The 21,393-nt window shown below is 45.6% G+C and overlaps 1 protein-coding gene across 1 annotated transcript in view; it reads right to left on the reverse strand.

Annotated features, from left to right (window-relative positions):
* The window catches only part of SCN4A (sodium voltage-gated channel alpha subunit 4), a 158,506-nt gene that overhangs the window by 88,038 nt on the left and 49,075 nt on the right, over nt 1-21,393 (reverse strand). Inside the window, exons 13-16 of the mRNA XM_053362896.1 lie at nt 21,089-21,327; nt 16,027-16,200; nt 12,808-13,164; nt 5,536-5,997 (exon numbers count right to left, since the gene is read on the reverse strand). Coding sequence (XP_053218871.1) covers nt 5,536-5,997; nt 12,808-13,164; nt 16,027-16,200; nt 21,089-21,327 — 1,232 coding nt within the window. The remainder of the gene's footprint in view (nt 1-5,535; nt 5,998-12,807; nt 13,165-16,026; nt 16,201-21,088; nt 21,328-21,393) is intronic.

The raw sequence follows: 21,393 nt of genomic DNA on the forward strand, positions 1-21,393 counted from the left end.
GATGTCTTCTAAAAGTCTGGTAGTTGTTGTTCTCTTTAACATCTGGTGGGAGGGCGTTCCACAGGGCGGGTGCCACTACAAAGAAGGCCCTCTGCCTGGTTCCCTGTAACTTGGCTTCTCGCAGTAGGGGAACCACCAGAAGGCCCTCGGCGCTGGACCTCAGTGTCTGGGCAGAACGATGGGGGTGGAGATGCTCCTTCGGGTATACTGGACCGAGGCCGTTTAGGGCTTTAAATGTCAGCACCAACACTTTGTATATATCCTCTCCTGCCACCCTGAACATTCCCACAGCTCCGCACTGTCGTGCTCAGCCCCAGAAATCACGAAGTGGTTAGAAGTGTCTCTGTGTATGTGCAAAGCGCCATCTTCCAACCATGGAGCAAGGATAACCAGCCACCAAGTGGCTGCGGTTAGAGGGCAGAGCACCCAGGGAAGAATGTGTGGGCCCCACTAACTGCCCAAGCACTACATAAGGAGGCGGGGGGGAGGGTTAGGTGAGTGGCTGAGGCCGAGAGCGAACCGCAGACTGAAGGCACCTTTTATCATATGTGGTGGACGTGTAAGGTAGTAAAAGAATTTTGGGAAATTATATATAATGAATTGGGGGGGAAAGTTTAAAATAACTTTTTCTTAAAAACCCTGAAGCCTGCCTTTTAGGAATTCTAGGTGCCAAAATTCCAAGATTACCGTATTTTTCCATGTATAAGACTAGGTTCCTAAAAAGTCATGTCAAAAATTAGGGAGCGTCTTATATACAGGTACGTCTCCCCCCATTTTCTTAAATCTGAGTTCCCCAAAATAGGGGGTGTCTTATACATGGAGGCATCTTATAGACAGAAAAATATGGTATTTATGTATGCGACCATACCTGCACAGATGTTATTGGCCCAGAGATGGAAAGAAGATAAAGTCCCGACCAGAGAAGAATGGAAGATCAAGTTGATGCCAAAATGGCTAAAATGGCCGGAATAATCACTAATCAGGAAGACCAGAATTTTAATAAGGAATGGGGGAAATTTGTAATTTATCTTTAAAAAATCATTGTAAACAGTTAAAATCGTTAGTAGGAATGGAATAACACTTGTAGTTTAATGGTGAATTTTGGATCTAATGGAGATGTAAAAGATTTGGGTTATTATAAAAGATGCAGGAGGAAACGACTAACAATCGGACCCACAAAGGGGAGGAGGGGGAAGTCCAGGAGATTCTTCGGCATCTCAATTTTATGACGTATGTTGGATATGTGAGCATAAAACGTTGATTTGAAAAACCAAATAAATAAATTTATTATTTTTTTTAAAGAGAGAGAATGAACCGCAAACGATAAGCATCCGTTTTCAAAACCGGCTGCTGGCTGGGGGCTTAATTTGCTCTGGCACTGGGGAGAGGAGGGGCTGGACGAGAGACCCTGACAGCGCCTCCGCCCCCAGAGTCCCAAGTCACTGCTAAGGAACATGATACATCAACAAATAGAGGAGGACTTGGCAGGGAGGCGAGGGGGAAGATGCATGCATGGAGACTAATTTTTCAAGCGTGATTATAAATGATTGGGGGAGGGGAAGGCCGAGGAGCCTAAGGGTTAAGGAAACTTGCTGACCCCCCTACAATTGGATCTGGTGTTAATACCCCAGTGGGAGTCATCTGTGGACATGTGACGACGAGCCTTGGGAGGTGGGTCCCGCCCCCCATGGAAAAGCTGCCGGGCTTTGAAGCCTGAGCCATCGCACCTTGCCTCTAAAAGTAACTAGGAGAGGCGCAGCACTAAGGAGCCCCAGGAATTATATATGAAAGCTGGTCACAGTCTGATGTCACACAGTTCCAGTGGAGGACTTGCCAGCTTTTGAAGATATAAGTCTAATTATTATTATTATTATTATTATTATTATTATTATTTATTATTTATACCCCACCCATCTGGCTGGGTTTCCCAGTGGTGCATGCTCTAGTTATCTCCCGCTTGGACTACTGCAATGCGCTCTACGTGGGGCTACCTTTGAAGGTGACTCAGAAACTGCAATTAATCCAGAATGCGGCAGCTAGACTGGTGACTGGGAGTGGCTGCTGAGACCATTTAACACCGGTCCTGAAAGATCTTCATTGGCTCCCACTACATTTCCGAGCACAATTCAAAGTGTTGGTGCTGACCTTTAAAGCCCTAAACGGCCTCGGCCCAGTATACCTGAAGGAGCGTCTCCACCCCCATTGTTCAGCCCGGACGCTGAGATCCAGCACCGAGGGCCTTCTGGCGGTTCCCTCACTGTGAGAAGTGAGGTTACAGGGAACCAGACAGAGGGCCTTCTCAGTAGTGGTGCCTGCCCTGTGGAACACCCTCCCAGCAGATGTCAAGGCAATAAACAATTATTTTATTATTTTACTTTTAAAAGACACCTGAAGATGGCCCTGTTTAGAGAAGTTTTTAATGTCTGACGCTGTATTGTTTTTGATATTTGGTTGGAAGCTGCCCAGAGTGGCTGGGGAGACACAGTCAGATGGGCGAGGTATTATTATTATTAATAATAATAATAATAATAATAATAATAATAATAATAATGTCTGATAAGATAGGATTCAGCAGGTAAGATCAATTTTTTTTTTGCAAGGCACAGCAGTAGAAGGATAAGAGAAGCTCTTGGACCTGGGTGTCAAGGGACTGGCTGGGCAAGAGGCGCCAGGGACTTTGGGTACAATATACAGTTTGAAGATTGGGAAAAACTGTGGAAAGAGAACTTAAAATTTACTGCATGTACGGCACTAAAAGAAAATGTTATGAAAATGTTTTACAGATGGTATATCACACCGGTAAAGCTTGCAAAAATGTATAAGACATGCAATAAGTGTTGGAAGTGCAAAGAAAAAGAAGGCACGTTTTATCACATGTGGTGGGAATGTAAGAAAGTGAAGGGCTTTTGGGAGATGATTTATAATGAAATGAAAAAGATGTTAAAATATACATTTGTTAAAAAACCAGAGACCTTCCTTTTAGGAATTACAGGAAATGAAATAAGAAGAAAAGACTGTAAACTTTTTCAATATGCGGTTACAGCAGCAAGAACTCTACTGGCCCAGAAATGGAAACAAGAAGAAATTCCGACGATAGAGGAATGGAGACTGAAGTTGACAGACTATTCAGAATTGCAGTTACAGATAGGTAGCCGTGTTGGTCTGCCATAGTCAAAACACGAAAGCTCATACCAAGAACTAACTTAGTTGGTCTTTAAGGTGCTACTGGAAGGAAAAAATTTTTTTATTCAGAATTGGACAGATTAACTGGAAAAATTAGATATCTTAAAGACCAAAAGTTCATCGAGGATTGGGGGAAATTTGTTGAATATCTGAAAAGAATATGTGACGTGCAAACAACGCTGGCGGGGTTTCAAGAAGCACTGTAAAAGTTGAGATATATTGTTAAAAAGCAATAGAGGTGGGAGGGAAGATCAATGGCAATATAATCAGAGAAATGCGTAACTGAGAGGTAAATATGGATGATTATCAGAGAAGCCGAAGGAAGTCAAAAAGGAATCAAATGTATGGAAATTTGTGCAATTTGTATAATTGTTTTGGAAAATTAATAAAAATTATATATTAAAAAAAATAAAAAAATAAAAAAGAGAAGCTCTTGGACCTGGGTGTCAAGGGACTGGCTGGGCAAGAGGCGCCAGCCGGAGAACCCCCGCAAGGGAACCCCCAGAGGAGGAAGGATCAGAGCCCGGGGATTGGTGGTGGGACATTTAGGAGAGGTCAGCGGGAGAATTGGATGCTGAAGGGGCAACAGGGCTTAGTGAGCAGGAAGAGCCGGTGACGGGGAGCAGTTCAGACTCCGAGGATGAAGCAGAGGAGGGGGTTCAAGAGGCTGCTGAAGAATCTAGGGAGTCCCCCTTTTTGGCTGCAACGAGCTCCCCTGCCCGCTGGTTCCCAAAAACACGCAGGATCATGAAGAGAGCAAAACAGAGGCCAGAAGTCCACAGAAGCAGTTTGAGACTGCTTGGGAAACATCTGGGAGAGGAGGAGCCTTAGGAAGGATGGAAGGCGGGGACCGGCTGAGAAGTATGCTGTTTCCTTGAATAAAGAAGAAACTTCACTGGAAACAGAGCCTTGCGTCTTTCATGCTGATCTGCGTCTGGCTCCAGCCCTGACAGTGGGGGAGTTAATCGGGGCACAAAATTCGGCTCGACCAAAGTGTGTGGAGGAGCCCTTAGTGTCAGGACTCAGTTCAAAGTGCTGTTTTTGCTTTAGAGTACATTCTACACAGTCCTGCAACACATGATCTCAGAGCAGCTAGAAATAGTTAAACACACACACACACAACCCCCCCCCCAAATACAGCAGCAAAATAAGATAAAAAGTATGCAGAACCAGTCTCTTGCCAGGTTAAAAAACAGAAAGTTTATACAGAAAGCCTGAAAAGTCCATTAAATCAGGCTATCTGAAAAGGCTATACAGTGGTACCCCGCTAGACGAATGCCCCGCTAAACGAAAAACGCGCAAGACGAAAGGGCTTTCCGACATTTTTTCTGCTTCGCAAGACGTTTTTTTCTATGGGGCTTACTCGCAAAACAAATTTTTTTCCATGGTCTCCCCTTTTTTTGCCTTTTCTGAAAGGCGCTAAGCTCCTTATCTCTAAATTGCCGCTTATCCGCTAATCCGCTAAGCGCTAAAAGCCGCTAAGCCGCTTATCAGCTGTTTTACCGCTTATCAGCTGATTGGCTGATAGCGGAGCTCCACAAGACGAAAATCCCTGCAAGACGAAGGCTCCCATAGAACGGATTATTTTCGTCTTGTGGGGCACCACTGTATAGTAAAAGGGATGAAACATACAGAGCAAACCACCCTCAACTTCAGACACTGATGGTGCAAGCCCATGCATGTTTTACTCAGAAGCAAGTCCTATTGAGGACAACTCTCAAGTAAGGGAGCACAGGATTGCGGCCTAAACATTACTGCAGCAGATATCCTTTACTCTCAAGTTTCCTCGGAGGCTCAGGCACACCTCTTGCCAACTGAAATGGTACATTTGAGTTTCCTCTCCAGGTGGGCTTTGGGAAACCCAGCCAGATGGGCAGGGTATAAATAATATTATTATTATTATTATTATTATTATTATTATTATTATTATTATTAGTGCTTTTTCTGGGGGGTACAGAGGGGTACGCATACCCCTAAACATTTTGTGAATCTTGGTACTTTTGTCCATTTACTGTATTTATTTTTCCCGATTTGAACTATAAAATGGTGATTCTCCTGAGTCAAAATGAGAGTACCCCTAAACATTTATATATTTTTAGGGGGGGAAAGCACAGATTATTATCATTATAAGGTGGTGGAAGAGCTCTTGTACCCCATCAGAGCAACAAGACTCCCTCCCTAAGCCAGGTAGAAGTTCCCTCGTTTGGGGAAAGAGGCAGCAGACTTTAATACTTTAATACTCTAATTTACTGGGAGCATTCAGGGGACCAGTCTAGTCCCCCTAGTCCACTGACCACATGCCACTGAGTAGCTTTGGGTCTGCCTCCGTCCTCTTTGGGATCTAGGACTCACCTTGGTGTCCTCGGCAGTCTCTTCTCCTGTGTCGGTTTCGTCATACAAGTCAGACTCCTCCGAGGCTATCGGGACATGAATGGTCAGGTGAGGATTGTTGATGAAGTTCATATGGTCCAGTTCATCGATGCGTGGCTCTTTCCTGGCTACCCCGTCCATGGCTATCCCATCCAGGGCTATCCCATCCATGTAGTCGGGTTTGAAGTCCTGGCCTGTGTCCAAATGGTTGAGGACAAAGTTCTCCTTCTTGCTATCTTCCTGGTCTTCGGCAGGGGGCTCGGCCTTCTTCTCCTTCAGCTGCCGGTGAAGCAGGAGGAGGGCATGTTTTTTCACAAAGTCGATCCCCCGGGTGATTCTGCCAATTGCGATCTGCAAGTTGTTCATCTCGCCATCGTCATCAGATGCTGCCAGGCTGTCGGCGCTGAAGGAGCTGAGCAGCAAAGCTAAGAAAAGGTTGAGCACCTGGAAGGAGAGAGAGAAAAAAAGCAGATGCCAGCTCAATGTTCAGCAGGATGCTCCCAGCTTCATTACACAAGTATGGTACTTGTGTGGAATATTTACAGATCTCTCCTTAGGGCTCATCCACACATACCTTTCCTCTGAGCTTTAAAGCTCCTTGTCTAAGCACACAAACACCCCCCCCTTTTTTTTGCTCTGGAGATTTTCCTGTGAAAAGCCACTCTTTAAAGCAGAATTGGAGCAAACGGAAAACCTGAATAGCCATTTGCTCTGATTTATCTTTAAGAATGGGACGCGGGTGGCGCTGTGGGTTAAACCACAGAGCCTAGGGCTTGCCGATCAGAAGGTCAGCGGTTTGAATCCCTGCGACGGGGTGAGCTCCTGTTGCTCGGTCCCTGCTCCTGCCAGCCTAGCAGTTCATAATCCGTTCCGGAAGACCGTTCAACTTCCGAAACGTTTGAAAACTGAAAACTGAAAGTGGAAGCCTCCATACAATAGGGAAACTCAAAACGGAAGCCACGTAGCACATTCAGCTTCCAAAAATCCTTCGAAAAGCAGAACAGTTACTTCTGGGTTTTTGGCGTTCGGGAGCCAAAACATACGACAATGGAGGCGTTCAACAACTGAAGTTCCACTGTATCCCTATTTTCCAGGGACAGTCCGGATTTACAGAAGCCGTCCTGGTTTCTGATTTGATCCCAGAATATCCCGCTTTCCCCTAGGATGTCCCTATTTTCATCAGAGGAATGTTGGAGGGTATAGAGTTATGCAACCCCTGAGCCATGGAGATACTGTAATTAACGTTTGGAAGACAATTGACAATTAACATTTTATTATGTTTTTATATAGGTTGGAAGCCACCCAGAGAGGCTGGGGCACCACAATCAGATGGGTGGGGTATGAATAATAAAATTACGATTACGGAATGGGACGTCCCTATTTTCTTCGGAGAAATATTGGAGGGTATATGTACTGGTGGGATGTACTGATGTACAGTAACATCAGCAAGAAAGTGGAATGTGTTTGCTGAGGAAAGCCAGCCTCCTGCCCACTCACAGCTGTCGGTGTTTGTGCCTCTTCCCTGCCAGGAGCACATTTGAGACGGGACTTTGCTGATATTCAAGGTCGTCGGTGTGGCTATTTGCACATGGCTCATGCCTCATGACTTAACTAGGACCTTTATATAAACCCTGTCAGTTTCCTTGCTGCTCTCGGGTGCTTCTCTGAAGCGCCAATTACAGCCAAGAGCGTCGCTGGCTTGCTCTTCGTAACCCTAAAGGTTCCTCAAGTCATTTGCTTTTTCCGCTCGGTGGCTTCCGCCATTTCTCTCATAATAAACTTGCATCGGAAATGCCAGAAGTGATGCAAGGGCGGGGGGCGGGTAGCCAGCTCAGGGCACTCTAGAAATACAGCGGTACCTCAGGTTAAGTACTTAATTCGTTCCGGAGGTCTGTTCTTAAACTGAAACTGTTCTTAACCTGAAGCACCACTTTAGCTAATGGGGCCTCCTGCTGCTGCTGCGCCGCCGGAGCACGAGATTTGTTCTCATCCTGAAGCAAAGTTCTTAACCCGAGGTACTATTTCTGGGTTAGCGGTGTCTGTAACCTGAAGCGTATGTAACCCGAGGTACCACTGTATACCGAGTGCAGAGGCCAGACCACAAAATTCTAAAAATGAGGGTATTTGGAAATGGGGGAGATGGGATGAAAAGTATCTTCTGGGAGTGACTATACAGTGGTACCTCGGGTTACATACGCTTCAGGTTACAGACTCTGCTAACCCAGAAATAGTACCTCAGGTTAAGAACTTTGCTTCAGGATGAGAGCTCCCGTGGCGTGGCAGCAGCAGGAGGCCCCATTAGCTAAAGTGATGCTTCAGGTTAAGAACAGTTTCAGGTTAAGAATGGACCTCCAGAATGAATTAAGTACTTAACCCAAGGTACCACTGTAGTAGGAAATATTACCCCTGCAGGAAGTTTGACATTGACCAATACAATACTTTATTTGTAGGTGAGTAGCCCATATATTTCAAAGGGGTTGTTTTTATGTATAGCCGTGGTTCCCACAGGGGTGCAATTTGATTTTTAAGGGGAGCAATTCGAGAATGAGTTATTAACAGTGAATGGGCTTTTAGGCTTCCTCTACATGAATGGGAGTTCACTTTTTGAATAATAAGAATTATATGTTACTGGGGGCATGGGGTGGTCAGGATTTTAGAGATGCTTAGGTGGGGCACGCATGGCCAAAAAAAACCCTTGGGAACCACTGGCATATAGGGAAGAATTTAATGTTTTAATTATGTTTTTATATATGCTGGAAGCCGCCCAGAGTGGCTGCGGCAACCCAGTCAGGTGGGCGCAGTACAATTATTATTATTATTATTATTATTATTATTATTATTATTATTAGGCTGGTGGAGCACAAAGTGTGGAATGTCAGGAATGCACTTTACTTGCAATTTAAACTGTTCCTCAACTACCAAGCAGCCAAGTATCCACAGACGCAATTAATTTCCTTCACGTTATGTAATACATTTTTATCCCTCTGTGTTTGCTTGTCATTATACGATAAAAATATTGGAAATGGGCGGCAGCTGAAGGCAGGCTAAAAGTCGTATGTGCTAACCTAGAAACCCAGGGCTAATTTTTTTTAGTGATGCTGTGGAGAGCCACTCTGCACATGCTCAGAGGCACCTTATCATTACACAAGGAGCCTGCTCGTCAGTTTAACAGGACTGTGTCAGGAAAGCTGAACTGCACTTGGGGAGGAAGCAGCCAGCAATGTTTAGCCTATCCTTTGACAGCGTTACCAGTGGTGCTGCTGTGGAAGGCACACTGGAAGAGAGTGAGAAGACATTTATTACGTTTCCACGCATGGGCTTTTCTCTTGCCTGTTGATTGCAATGGTCTTTCTCGTATGTATGTAAATTGCTTAAAGGTTCCATTAGTGGCATAGAAGAGCTGGGGGGAGGGGAATTACATCTGGCAACCAATGTGCTCCTTTGGTTTCAGATAATACATAGATGCGGGTGGTGCTGTGGTCTAAACCATGGAGCCTCTTGGGCTTGCCGATCGGAAGGTCGGCGGTTCGAATCCCCGCGATGGGGTGAGCTCCTAGCTCTGTCCTAGCTCCTGCCAACCTAGCACACCAAAAAGTATAAGTGGATAAATAGGTACCGCTCCGGCCGGAAGGTAAACGGCGTTTCCGTGTGCTGCTCTGGTTTCACCAGAAGTGGCTTAGTCATGCTGGCTACATGACCTGGAAAAACTGTCTGCGGACAAACGTCGGCTCCCTCGGCCAGTAAAGCGAGATGAGCACCACAACCCCAGAGTCATTTGCAACTGGACATAACTGTCAGGGGTCCTTTACCTTTACCTTTTTTAGTACATGGGTAGACGAGTCTAAAAAGCCCGGGACACAAATTTAGCGGCTCATTTACCAGAAGTAGTGTATTTAACGTTAACTCTGGAAGTGTGTACAAGATTCTGATCAAACTAAGCCTCCCATTGTATATTTTGCTCTAGAAGACTTTGTTTGGTCAAAATAAAGTACAGTCGTACCTTGGAAGTCAAAGGGAATCCGTTCTGGAAGTCTGTTCGACTTCCAAAACGTTCGGAAACCAAAGCGTGGCTCCTGATTGGCTGCAAGAAGCCCCGTCAGATGGTCGGCTTCCAAAAACAGTTCACAAACCGGAACAGCTGCTTCCAGGTTTGCGGCGTTTGGGAGCCAAAATGTTCGGGAACAAAGCTGTTTGACTTCCAAGGTACGACTGTATACACTTCCAGAGTTAATGATAAACACATTACTCCTGGCAAAGGAGCCGCTGTCTCACGGTGCATTTTGTATTGTGCTGGTTTAATTTCCAGAGGTGCTCCCTTTTATTATATCCTATAGCTGTAGCCTTCATCCCAGGTCATCCCGTTCAACGACCGTGAAAGGCTCCCCTGCACATATCACTTTCTCAGCAAATTCCTTCAAGATTAAGGGACCCTAAGCAAGCTGTCAGTCCTCGGAGGCCCAGCCACCAGGAATTCCTGAAACCTTCAAAGCTCCTCAATTCAGAGAGCGAGTGGCCGGCGGGTGACAAAAGCTTCCACACTTCGGGTGGGTTTGGGATTCCTCCCCAGCCTTAGCCTTGGAAGGAAATAAAATGAGGGCAACTGAAGAGCAAAGGAAGGAAATGGCCTGTGAAGCGAAAGGACGGAAAGCAGTGCAGCAGCTTGAATATTAGTCTAGATGTCTATGTCTAAGCTCATATTCTTCCTTGATCAGGAAGCCCCATGTCAAGGAGAGGGAGGGTGAAATATACTCAGAGTTGAGAGTGGATTTCATGCTCTTTATTCAGCTCATAGTGGCGAGGAGGAATGAAAGTTCCCCCATAGTATCTGCTTTATATATATTATTTACACAATGGGCTGCACATGATTGGCTAATTCCGGAATTCTCCTGTAGGCCAATCAGGTTGTGGATTCACTTCCATCTGGAGCTGGATTGGGTGGCTCCTGCAGACCAATCATACTGCTGCATTGTTCTAGGACCAATCAGACTGCTGCATTTTGGATCCTATTCAACTCAGTACATAACACAGGGTTTGATGAAAAGGGCTTAATTTGTGGCCGGGTCCGCCAGGTCTCATCCCCACACTCTCTCACTAACACCAGGCAGCAGCAGACTTTGGGCTTTCAAATTTAAGCAGTGCCTTGGATGACACTAAAATTTGGCATACCGTCCCCCCCCCAACCTTTCGCCTTCCGTTCTATGTAATTATTGAGGTACCCTCTCAGCACAGCACCCAGTGTGGGCAAACCAGTCGCGTTCCCCGAAATCTGCCTCTGCACCAGGACTAAGTCCTAAAACACGGATTAAGAACTGTAGGCATTTCACTGAAGGAGAACTGTATGAAAATGATGTATCGGTGGTATTTCACACCTATAAAATTAGCAAAGATGAACAGAACGGCTTCAAATGTATGTTGGAAATGTAAGGAGAAAGAAGGCACATTCTGCCACATGTGGTGGACGTGCAAGATAACGAAAGCATTCTGGGAAATGCTATACAGTGGTATCTCAGGTTAGATACGCTTCAGGTTACAAACTCCGCTAACCCAGAAATAGTGCTTCAGGTTAAGAACTTTGCTTCAGGATGAGAACAGAAATCGTGCTCTGGTGGCACGGCGGCAGCAGGATGCCCCATTAGCTAAAGTGGTGCTTCAGGTTAAGAACAGTTTCAGGTTAAGTATGGACCTCCGGAACGAATTAAGTACTTAACCTGAGGTACCACTGTACAATGAGTTGAAAGAAATGTTTAAAATAATGTTTGTGGAAAAACCAGAGGCTTTTTTATTAGGAATTTTAGGTGCAGAGATACCAAAGGAGCAGAAATTATCATTTATGTATGAAACGACAGCAGCATGGATACCACTGGCCCAGAGATGGAAAGAAGATAAAGTCCTGACCAGAGATGAATGGTTGATGAAGATGATGGACTACGCCGAAATGGTGAAAATGACAGAGAAAATCAGAAACCAGGAAGAGAAGAACATTAAGAAGGAACGGGGGAAATTCACAATGTTTTTAAGAGAACACTGTAAACAACTAAAAACTTTGGCAGGATTTGAGTAACGCTTGTAAAGTACTAAAAATTAAGGTAAAAATGGATTATTTAAGAAAAACAGAGAAAATAAGTGAAGCAGTTGAAAGAGATTGAAAATGGTAACCGTGGAAGGGCGGAGGGGAGTCAAAAGTTTCAGGGAATCCTAAATGATGTTGATGTTTAATGTTTGAATTTAAATTTGCAGTGTAAAACTCAATAAAAAAGATTTATATCTATAAAAAAAGAACTGTAGGCTTTTCTGGAACACTGGCATGGTTTCGGAAAGGGCTGAAAGGCCATGAAAAAAATGCCAAGCAAAGCCAAGAGTGACACAGAGCCCTTCTTGTTCCAGCTGGATGGCAGGATCATGGCGCAGGCAAGTGGAACTGCTTTGCACTCATCCCCGGCCATCTTTATTGTGTACTCCCTGTTTACGTGGCATTGGGGACCTCTCAAATGGAAAGATTCGATTTGCAGTGAGAAGTGCCTGTTTGATAGTGCAGGTCCCCCAAACACTTGGGCCCTCCCAAAGGACCTGCTGATGGCATTTTACCACTGTACTGTTGAGAGTGTATTAACTTATGGTCTGTGTGTGTGGTTTGGGAGCTGCACGGTCAAAACAATGCTGTTCAAGGTTGTAAAGACTGCGGAGAGAATAATTGGGTGCACTCTTCCCACCTTGGATCAAAACTATGCTTCCAGGCGCCATAAGAAAGCTGCAGAGATAGTGCAGGATAGTGCACACCCCGGAAATGATCTCTTTCAGCTTCTGCCTTCTGGAAGAAGGTACAGGGTTGTAAAGACTAGGACTAGCCGCTTAAGAAACAGTTTCTATCCAAATACAATTTTGGTTTTAAACACAGTGTAAGGTAGTGTAAGAGTATATTGTATTTAATTAGGGGGCTAACCAGGCTGGGATAGCTGGGATGGCAGGCTTGTTGGTTTTTGAATGTCTGATGTAGATTTTTTCAATTTCGTTGTTCTGTATGGGACAATGACAATAAAGATTATTGTATCGTATCGTATCGAGAGACCCAGGTTCAACTCATTCAGCCAAGACACACAGGGTTGGTTTTTAGGGGGCTAACCAGGTTGGGATGGCTGGGATAGCAGGCTTGTTGGTTTTTGAATGTCTTATGCAGATTTTTCAATTTCATTGTTCTGCATGGGACAATGACAACAAAGATTATCGTATCATTATTATTTCCTAGTTGCTACTCACCACCAGGTTCCCAATGACCATGACCATCATGAAGACAATGAGGCACAAGGTCTGCCCCGCCACTTCCATGCAGTCCCACATGGTCTCGATCCACTCCCCGCAGAGGATGCGGAAGACGATCAGGAAGGAGTGGAAGAAGTCGTGCATGTGCCAGCGCGGCAGCGTGCAGTCGCTGCTGATCTTGCAGACGCACTCAGTGTAGCTCTTCCCAAACAACTGCATCCCCACCACGGCGAAGATGAAAACGATGATGGCCAGCACAAGGGTGAGGTTGCCCAGGGCACCCACCGAGTTGCCAATGATCTTGATCAGCATGTTGAGCGTTGGCCAGGATTTGGCGAGCTTGAACACTCTCATCTGTGGAAGCAAGAGGAATTCTGCTTAGCCCCTGGAAATCTCAGCTGCTAGACACAAGGTGCAGGCACCAGTGCAGGAATGGGGGACCTGTGGACCCCCAAATGTTGGGAATTCAACTCCCATCAGCCCCATCAATGACCATAGACCAGTGGTTCTCAACCGGTGGGTCCCTGGATGTTGTTGGACTACAACTCCCATCATCCCTGAGCTCTGGCCTTGCTAGCTAGGGGTGATGGGAGTTGTAGTTCAACAACATCTGGGGACCAACAGGTCGAGAAAGGCTGCCATAGACGATGGGAGCTGCCGTCCAACAACATCTAGAGGGCCACAGTTTCCCAATCCTTGCCTTAATGCTTAGGACATACAGTGGTACCTCGGATTACATACGCTTCAGGTTACAGACGCTTCAGGTTACAGACTCTGCTAACCCAGAAATAGTATGTTGGGTTAAGAACTTTGCTTCAGGATGAGAACAGAAACTGTGTGGCAGCAGCGCAGCGGCAGTGGGAGGCCCCATTAGCTAAAGTGGTCTTCCCGTTAAGAACAGTTTCAGGTTAAGAACGGACCTCCGGAACAAATTAAGTACTTAACCCGAGTTACCACTGTATTTAGCTAACGGAGATCTAGAGCTGATCATCTGCAAATTCTTGTACTGAAAGCCAATCCCCACTCTTCGGACTTGGAGTGCTTCAGCCACAGCCTTGTGTTGTTAACTTTAATTTGTCTATAGATACTTTAACCTCACCTAGCAGATGTAACATTTCTACTCCTCTTTATAGCTAAGGTGGGAGGCCTGTAGGCTCTGGCTCCACCCACTCTGGCCTCTGGCCTTTGGCTCCACCCACTGCTGGTTCTGTAGCTTTATCCCAAGCTTCATGGGCAAAAGAAGTAGAGTTTGCTGCCACATCTGATCAGCTGATTCTTGGCAGCTGCAAAGTCCTGTGACTTTACCCCTTCGGTCTGATTTCAAACCATGCAAACGCTTCACTTGACGTCACGCTGACATCAGATGATTGACAGGTAGGCAGAGAACTTGCGCACCTGCAAAATGGCCCATGGGGGTTGCACAGTGTTCGGGATCCCCATTGTTCTAGGCGCATTTTGCGACAGGGAATTTCATTCGCGCGAGCAGTTTCTGAACTCTGGGCGCAGAACCGTGCCTAAGATTTCAGATTAAAACTGCAGAGTGGAAGGAAAGGAGGACCTTTTTCAGCCTCCCCACTTCCAGCTACTCTCTGAAGACTGGAGAAGAGACCCTCTTAAGAATATTAGGAGGCTGGGCAGGGGAAGCACTAGACCATGTGGAAAATGAACATAATATTTTAGCTGCAGTTCATTCATTTTCAGCTTTGTATTCTTGTTATTAAAGAAGAGCACCTAGGCATTCCGTCGTTGCGCTCATAACCTAGGTTTAAGGGGTTATTTAGCTCCTAGCTTTCATATCTCAGTTTCTAACACTGGGGTTGTGGGATGTCATGATCTAGTTCTATACTCGCCAAGTGTCCCTATATTCCAGGGACTCTCCTGGATTTACAGATGCCATCCCAGTTTCTGATTTGATCTGGGAATGTCCTGCTTTTCCTTAGGACGTCCCTATTTTCATCGGAGAAATGTTGGAGGGTGTGGCAGATTGTCTCTATCAGAGAAATGTTGGAGGGTATAGAGTTATCCAACCTCAATCCATCTGAAGGCAGCCCTCTAGGGGGATTTTAAAAAATGTTTAAAGTTATATTATGTTTTTATATCTGTTGGAAGCCGCCCAGAGAGGCTGGGACAACCCAGTTAGATGGGTTTAAACAGTAATATTATTGCACATATATAATATTACTATTTAAACCCTCCCATCTGACTGGGTGGAATATGCACAGCTTGCAGACTTAGCATATAGAATAAGAGAACAAGAAGAACATACATTTAGAGAAGATTGGAAAATGTTTATTGAATATATGGGGGTAAATTGTGTACACTTGAAAACGTTGGCAGCATTAAGATAAATTCAACAGTGTAAATAAGTTTTGATGGATGTAATAACAGAATACTGAATGGTTTAGTCTATGTAAAATACGCAGGGATTTATGATATGCAAAATGAACCGTGGAAAGAGAAGAAGTCACTGATATTTTAAGGATGTTTAAATGAGCATTCAAAATACTAAAACAGAAAATTTAATAACAATTATAAAATAATAAAAAATAGTAATATTATTGTAATGTTGCTGCTGCTGCTGCTGTTATTGTTACTGAATAGGGGGTCCCTATTTTCATTGGAGAAATGTTGGAGGGTATGAACACACACACACACACCCATGCTATAAAACCCAAAGGGTTAGAAACTGGCTATTATTTGAACAAAATACAGTTGATATTCTTGCAAGGCCAGATTTGCACAGCAAATAGTAGACTAACTAGCCCTGGTGGCTGCAATGGCACATGCTTCCTTGTCAACATCAACAGTGTCTTGGTAGAGTTGTTCTAGGCTTCCTCAACCTCAGCCCTCCAGATGTTTTTGGCCTACAACTCCCATGATCCCTAGCTAGCAGGACCAATGGTCAGGGATGATGGGAATTGTGGTCTCAAATCATCTGGAGGGCTGAGGTTGAGAAAGCCTGCTCTACCTTAAAGGTGGATTAGGCAACCAGACCAGGAACAAATCAACAGGCACTCAGCACAGACATTTCAGGCTGTGAGGCTGCCTCTGGCACTGGTCAGTTTTCTGTGCAAGCGCTGGCGAGCTGGCTTGTGGCACCTTCCAAAATAGCACAGGGACGCCTCGCCCCCGCTCTGCCCGGGGTGGGAGGAAAATATTGGCCCTGCTTCAGAAAGAAGCCGCAGAGACACCAGATGACATAACAAAGTCACCTACCAGACGGAAGGAGCGTAGCACAGACAGGCCCTGGACGTTGGCGAGGCCGAGCTCAACCAAGCTGAGAGTGACGATGATGCTGTCAAAGATGTTCCATCCAACCTGGAAGTAATCGTAGGGGTCCAGAGCAATCAGCTTCAGCACCATCTCTGCAGTGAATATCCCCGTGAAGACCTGCGAGGAAGTGCCGTGAGAAAGAAGACACGGTGAGAGGTGGGCAGAGTTGGCTGCTCCACAGACAAGGGGCAGAGGAGAAAAGAAAGCCAAACAGTCTTCATGCATGCGACAACGGCCGCGAGAGTTCTAATAGCACAAGGATGGAAGACTGAAGAAACCCCAACTAAAGAATCATGGCAAGAAAATTTGATGGACTGAACTGGCAAAACTGACATATAAGCTACGGGACAAGGATAACTGTGACTTTAAAGATGAATGGGAACCCTTTACAAAGTATTTGAAGACGCAACAAAGCGAACTGGACTCCTCGGCTGGCTTTGAATAAACATTCACAAACTTTTTATTGATAATAATGAGCTAAATAGTTTGAGGATCTACCGTATTTTTCACTCTATAGGACACACCGGATCATAGGACGCACTGGACCATAGGAGGCGGAGAACAGGAAAAAAAATTCTCCCCCTCTCTGCTCAGTGCCCCTTCAGAGAAGCAGCAGGAGAAATGGAGCCCCTTCCATTTCTCCTCCCGCTTTGCTGAAGGGGCGCTGCGCAGAGAGGGGAAACTGTGCAGCGCCTCTCCAGCGAAGCGAAGCCAGGAGAGCAAGAGGGATCGGTGTGCACCGACCCCTCTCGCTCTCCAGGCTTCAGACGGCTATCCGCAAGCCTTTGGAGCGCAGCGGGAACTCCTGCTGCGCTCCGAAGACTTGCGGATAGCTGCCCAAAGCCCCCGAAGCACAGCGGGAGTTTGCGCTACGCTCCAGGGGCTTCGGGCTTCAGGTGGCTATCCGCAAGCCTTCGGAGAGCAGCTCTCCCTCTGCACTTCGGAGGCTTCGCGTTGCTATCGCTGAAGCCAAGGAGCCTGCATTCGCGCCATAGGACACACACACATTTCCCCTTAATTTTTGGAGGGGGAAAAGTGCATCCTATAAATCGAAAAATACGGTATACAACTTTGTAACATGCAGAAAACAGCATTCTCAGAGAAATCAAAGACTGGAACTGAGGGAAGCCGGGAGGTGGGTGGTGGGTGGGTTTTGTGTGGGAGGGTCGGGGGAGGGAGGAAAATGGGGCGGGGATAAGGATGATATGTTTCTGGATAATATATTTTGTTTTAATTTTAAATTATTATTTTAAAAAAAGGGGGGGGGTAAACTAGGCTACAACTTTGGGGCTTGTGGAAGATGAGAGGGGTTGGTATGGCAGTAAGTCTGATCATGACCCAAGCAGCCCACATGCTGGGCAGTGCCTTTGGGATCTGCTGGCAACCTGGGGTGAGTGATGTCAGGGCCACCCAACCCTGAGCTCAGGTCATGAGTACAGTCGTACCTTGGTTTTCAAACGCCTTGGGAGTCAAACGTTTCGGTTCCCAATCAAAAACCAGAAGTGATTGTTCTGGTTTTTGAGCATTCTTTCAAACCCAAATGTCTGACACGGCTTCTGTAGCTTCCGATTGGCTGCAGGAGCTTCCTGCAGCCAATTGGAAGCCGCGCCTTGGTTTCTGAATGTTTTGGAACTTGAACGGACTTCGGGAATGCATTCCGTTCGACTTCTGAGGTAGCAGTGTATAAGCTAGCACTCAATAAGGGCGAGGTGAGGGAAGCAAGCACCCTGTGTGTGTCAACAAGCAATTCACATTATATTTCTCCCAGTATTTGGTTACAGCATTTATCATATTCAACTGTGTTAGAGTAGTGTTTGTTCTTTGAAAAAAGACGAAGAAATACCCTCCCTTGCGTGAAGAATGACGGAGGGAACACGAGGCTATATGTTTGCTGCTCTTCTAGCTACGAATACGTTCCTTTCTGCAATTTCTGTCCAATGAATGTAGGGCTATGGAGCTAATGATAGATGACCCTGAGAGGCTCAGATAATTGCTCCACGTTTCCCACAGATTGAAGCAGAAGCAGAGAATTAATTCAGCCTCTTTACACTTTCCCTCACTTCCTTTAGCATGCCTTCTGCTATTTTTGCCGACAATTTCCAGGGAACTGCTACCGACAATATTTAAATATTTTTTGTTGTTGCTTGTCCTAAACCTTTTAGCAAAGGTGTTTCTCGAATTACATTCTTGCCTCTTTTATTGTCAGCTAACATATTCCTTTTGCCAGAGTTTGTGTTCCTCTTTATTCGCCTCGCTCGGACAAGACTTTGAATTTCTTTGTGCTTTATTGATGTGGGTATTAGTTGCACAAACACCAAGAAGATGAGGTGGTAATTGGGCAAGGACCTAAACGGACTAGCTTTCGCTTTCATCCCAACAGGGCAGGCTCCACATGGTGTCAGAGTGTCTCTTTGTTAATTCCACAATAGCTTCCTTGATTCTGCTAATTCATCACTATTTTTTCCGAGAAGCTTTCATCCTAATCCCATTAGTTCTCATACCCTACAGAGGCTTTCCCTAAATATATATACAACTGCATCTGTGCATATTCATCCTCTGAAGGCTCATCCATATTTTTGTTTGCCCCAACGCTTTCCCTTGGGGAAACCTGCGGTTTAGCGCTGAATTGCAACAGACAGCATGTGGGTTTTCCGCAGATGGCCATTTGTTCCAATTTAGCACTAAAGAGCAGGTTTTCCAGGGGAACGTGGCAGGGGAAGGGCAAAAGCTCACGGGACAAGCGGAAAATAGCTTGGACCCATGCTGTCTAGGTGTGAATGAGCCCTCAACCTCCTTGCCTAAGTCTTTCTTCCTTTCCCCTTCTGTCCATTGTTGTCTTTTTTAACATTCATGTTAGGAATCTGCCTTTTGCTTGCGCTACCCGATGACCTGTCATGTGCATCAATGGCGCTGTGTTAATAATATCAAGATTATTGTGTCTGGATTCTACCTTCCAGTGTTGGCAGAGCATAAATAACTTGGCAACCTATCTGGGACCTGGCAAATGCCCCAGAAACCAGCACGCTTGCCTGGGGTTGGGTTTCATCAAGGAAATACAAGGGGATTAATAGGACAAAACATGCCCACTGTGTTTCCTACAAGCTGTTAGAAGCTGGCTGCAGGCCCAGCTCTAGAAACACAGTGGGAGATTGTATGCCGAGAGTTATCAGAGGACTTTAGTGCAAAACAGGAAGCACCTAAATATTAACTAGTCTGAAGTTACTAAGGGCACAATGCTATACCTGGCAGTTAAGAACTCAGTGGACTGACTTCTGAGTAGAACTGTGCTGTTAATGCAGGGATGGGAACCTGCTGCCCTCCAGATTCTATTAAACCCAGCCAACATTGCCAATGGTCAGGGATGATGGGAATTGTAGTCCAACAAATATTTGGAGGTCCATAGGTTCCCTACCCCTGTGTTAACATATTGAATGTTTCAATATTTATTTTACTCTTTATACTGGGGATAAAACAGACAGATGACGGTTCTCAACAAGGAAGCTTCAGTTCAAATTTCCGCCAGGAGGGAGCGGGCTCCAAAATTCAGCAGCTGATTTCAATGAATTGGGAGAGACCATTTGATGGCCACCGTAACAGAAACACTGTCATCTTGTTGCATTACTTATTGGGCTTGGGGGAGGGGGAGGAACAGGCCTCCCCCTGTAAAATGCCCCCTTCATTTAACTACCCAGAAATGGTACAGAGTGGCACCTTTAGCTCAGCCCAATTAAAACTTTGTGGACTGAAAAAAGTTGAATTTGTTGAGCTTCAGGGGGAATAATTGCTGGGCAAAAACGACATGATGTAAGTTGTCAAATTATGAGTAGGGCAGCAAGGACTCTCATTTGGACTCTGTCCCTCTCTCAAGCCACAGTGCATCAGGGTCATCTACTGAAGCTAGCTGGCATCAAGTCACAGAATGAAGAACAGAGGGCTTGTGATTGGGAAACGTTCCATAATGAAAAAAATGTTTAAAAGTATAAAGGTAAAGGGACCCCTGACAGTTAGGTCCAGTTGCGGACGACTCTGGGGTTGTGGCGCTCATCTCGCTTTATTGGCCGAGGGAGCCGGCATACAGCTTCCGGGTCACGTGGCCAGCATGACTAAGCCGCTTCTGGCGAACCAGAGCAGCGCACGGAAACACCGTTTACCTTCCCACTGGAGCGGTACCTATATATCGGCGTTTGTCCACAGACAGCTTTCTGGGTCATGTGGCCAGCAGGACTAAACCGCTTCTGGCACAACGGGACACCGTGACAGAAACCAGAGCGCACGGAAACGGCATTTACCTTCCCGCCGGAGCAGTACCTATTTATCTACTTGCACTGGCGTGCTTTTGAACTGCTAGGTTGGCAGGAGCAGGGACCGAGCAACAGGAGCTCACCCCGTCACAGGGATTCAAACCGCCGACCTTCTGATTGGCAAGCCCTAGGCTCTGTGGTTTAGACCACAGCGCCACCCGCTTTCTCCCCCAAAAAACCCAGAGTCCTTTCTGTTGGGGATAATTCAGACTGAAATTCCAAGGTGTCAAAAAAGGCTATATATGTATGCCACTACTGCGGCCCGTGTTTTGCTAGCCCCAAAATGGAGAACGAGCGTGGTCCCAACCAAAGAAGAATGGCAACTTAAGCTGACAGAATATGCACAACTTGAAGACTTAACACATAGAACAAGAGAACAAGGAGAACGTACGTTTAAAGAAGAGTGGAAAATGTTTACTGAATATATGGGAAATAATTGTGTACAGTTGAAAACACCGGCAGCATTAAGATAAATTCAACAGTGTAAACAAGTTTTGATGGATGCGATAATGGAATACTGAATGGTATAGTTTTTGTAAAATAGGCAGGGATTTATGATATGTAAAATGAACCATGGAAAGAGGAGCAGAAGGGAAGTCATTGATGTCTTAAGGATGTAAAATGAGTATTCTAAATGGTAAAACAGAAAACTTAATAAAATTATATATTTTAAAAAAAGAACAGAGGGCTTGTGGTTCTCCTACCAGGTTCCCCACATTCAAAACATTGTTGAATTCGTCTGTCATCGGGTAGTGTTCCATGGCCATGAAGACGGTGTTGAGGACAATGCAGATAGTGATCCCCAGATCAACAAAGGGGTCCATGACAATGAGCTTGATTATGTTCTTCATCTTCACCCAGAGCGGGCAGCAATTCCACACGAGGACCGCGTGGGCAAACTTGTACCACCACGGCGGACATTTCTGGTGCGCCTCTTCCAGTTCTGAAAGCAAAAAATCAACAAGGAACGTATTGATTGAAACCATAGCGAACCGTGTATATTTGAGGG

The sequence above is a fragment of the Podarcis raffonei genome, chromosome 13, assembly GCF_027172205.1.
Source record: "Podarcis raffonei isolate rPodRaf1 chromosome 13, rPodRaf1.pri, whole genome shotgun sequence".
Taxonomy (NCBI): Eukaryota; Metazoa; Chordata; class Lepidosauria; order Squamata; family Lacertidae; genus Podarcis; species Podarcis raffonei.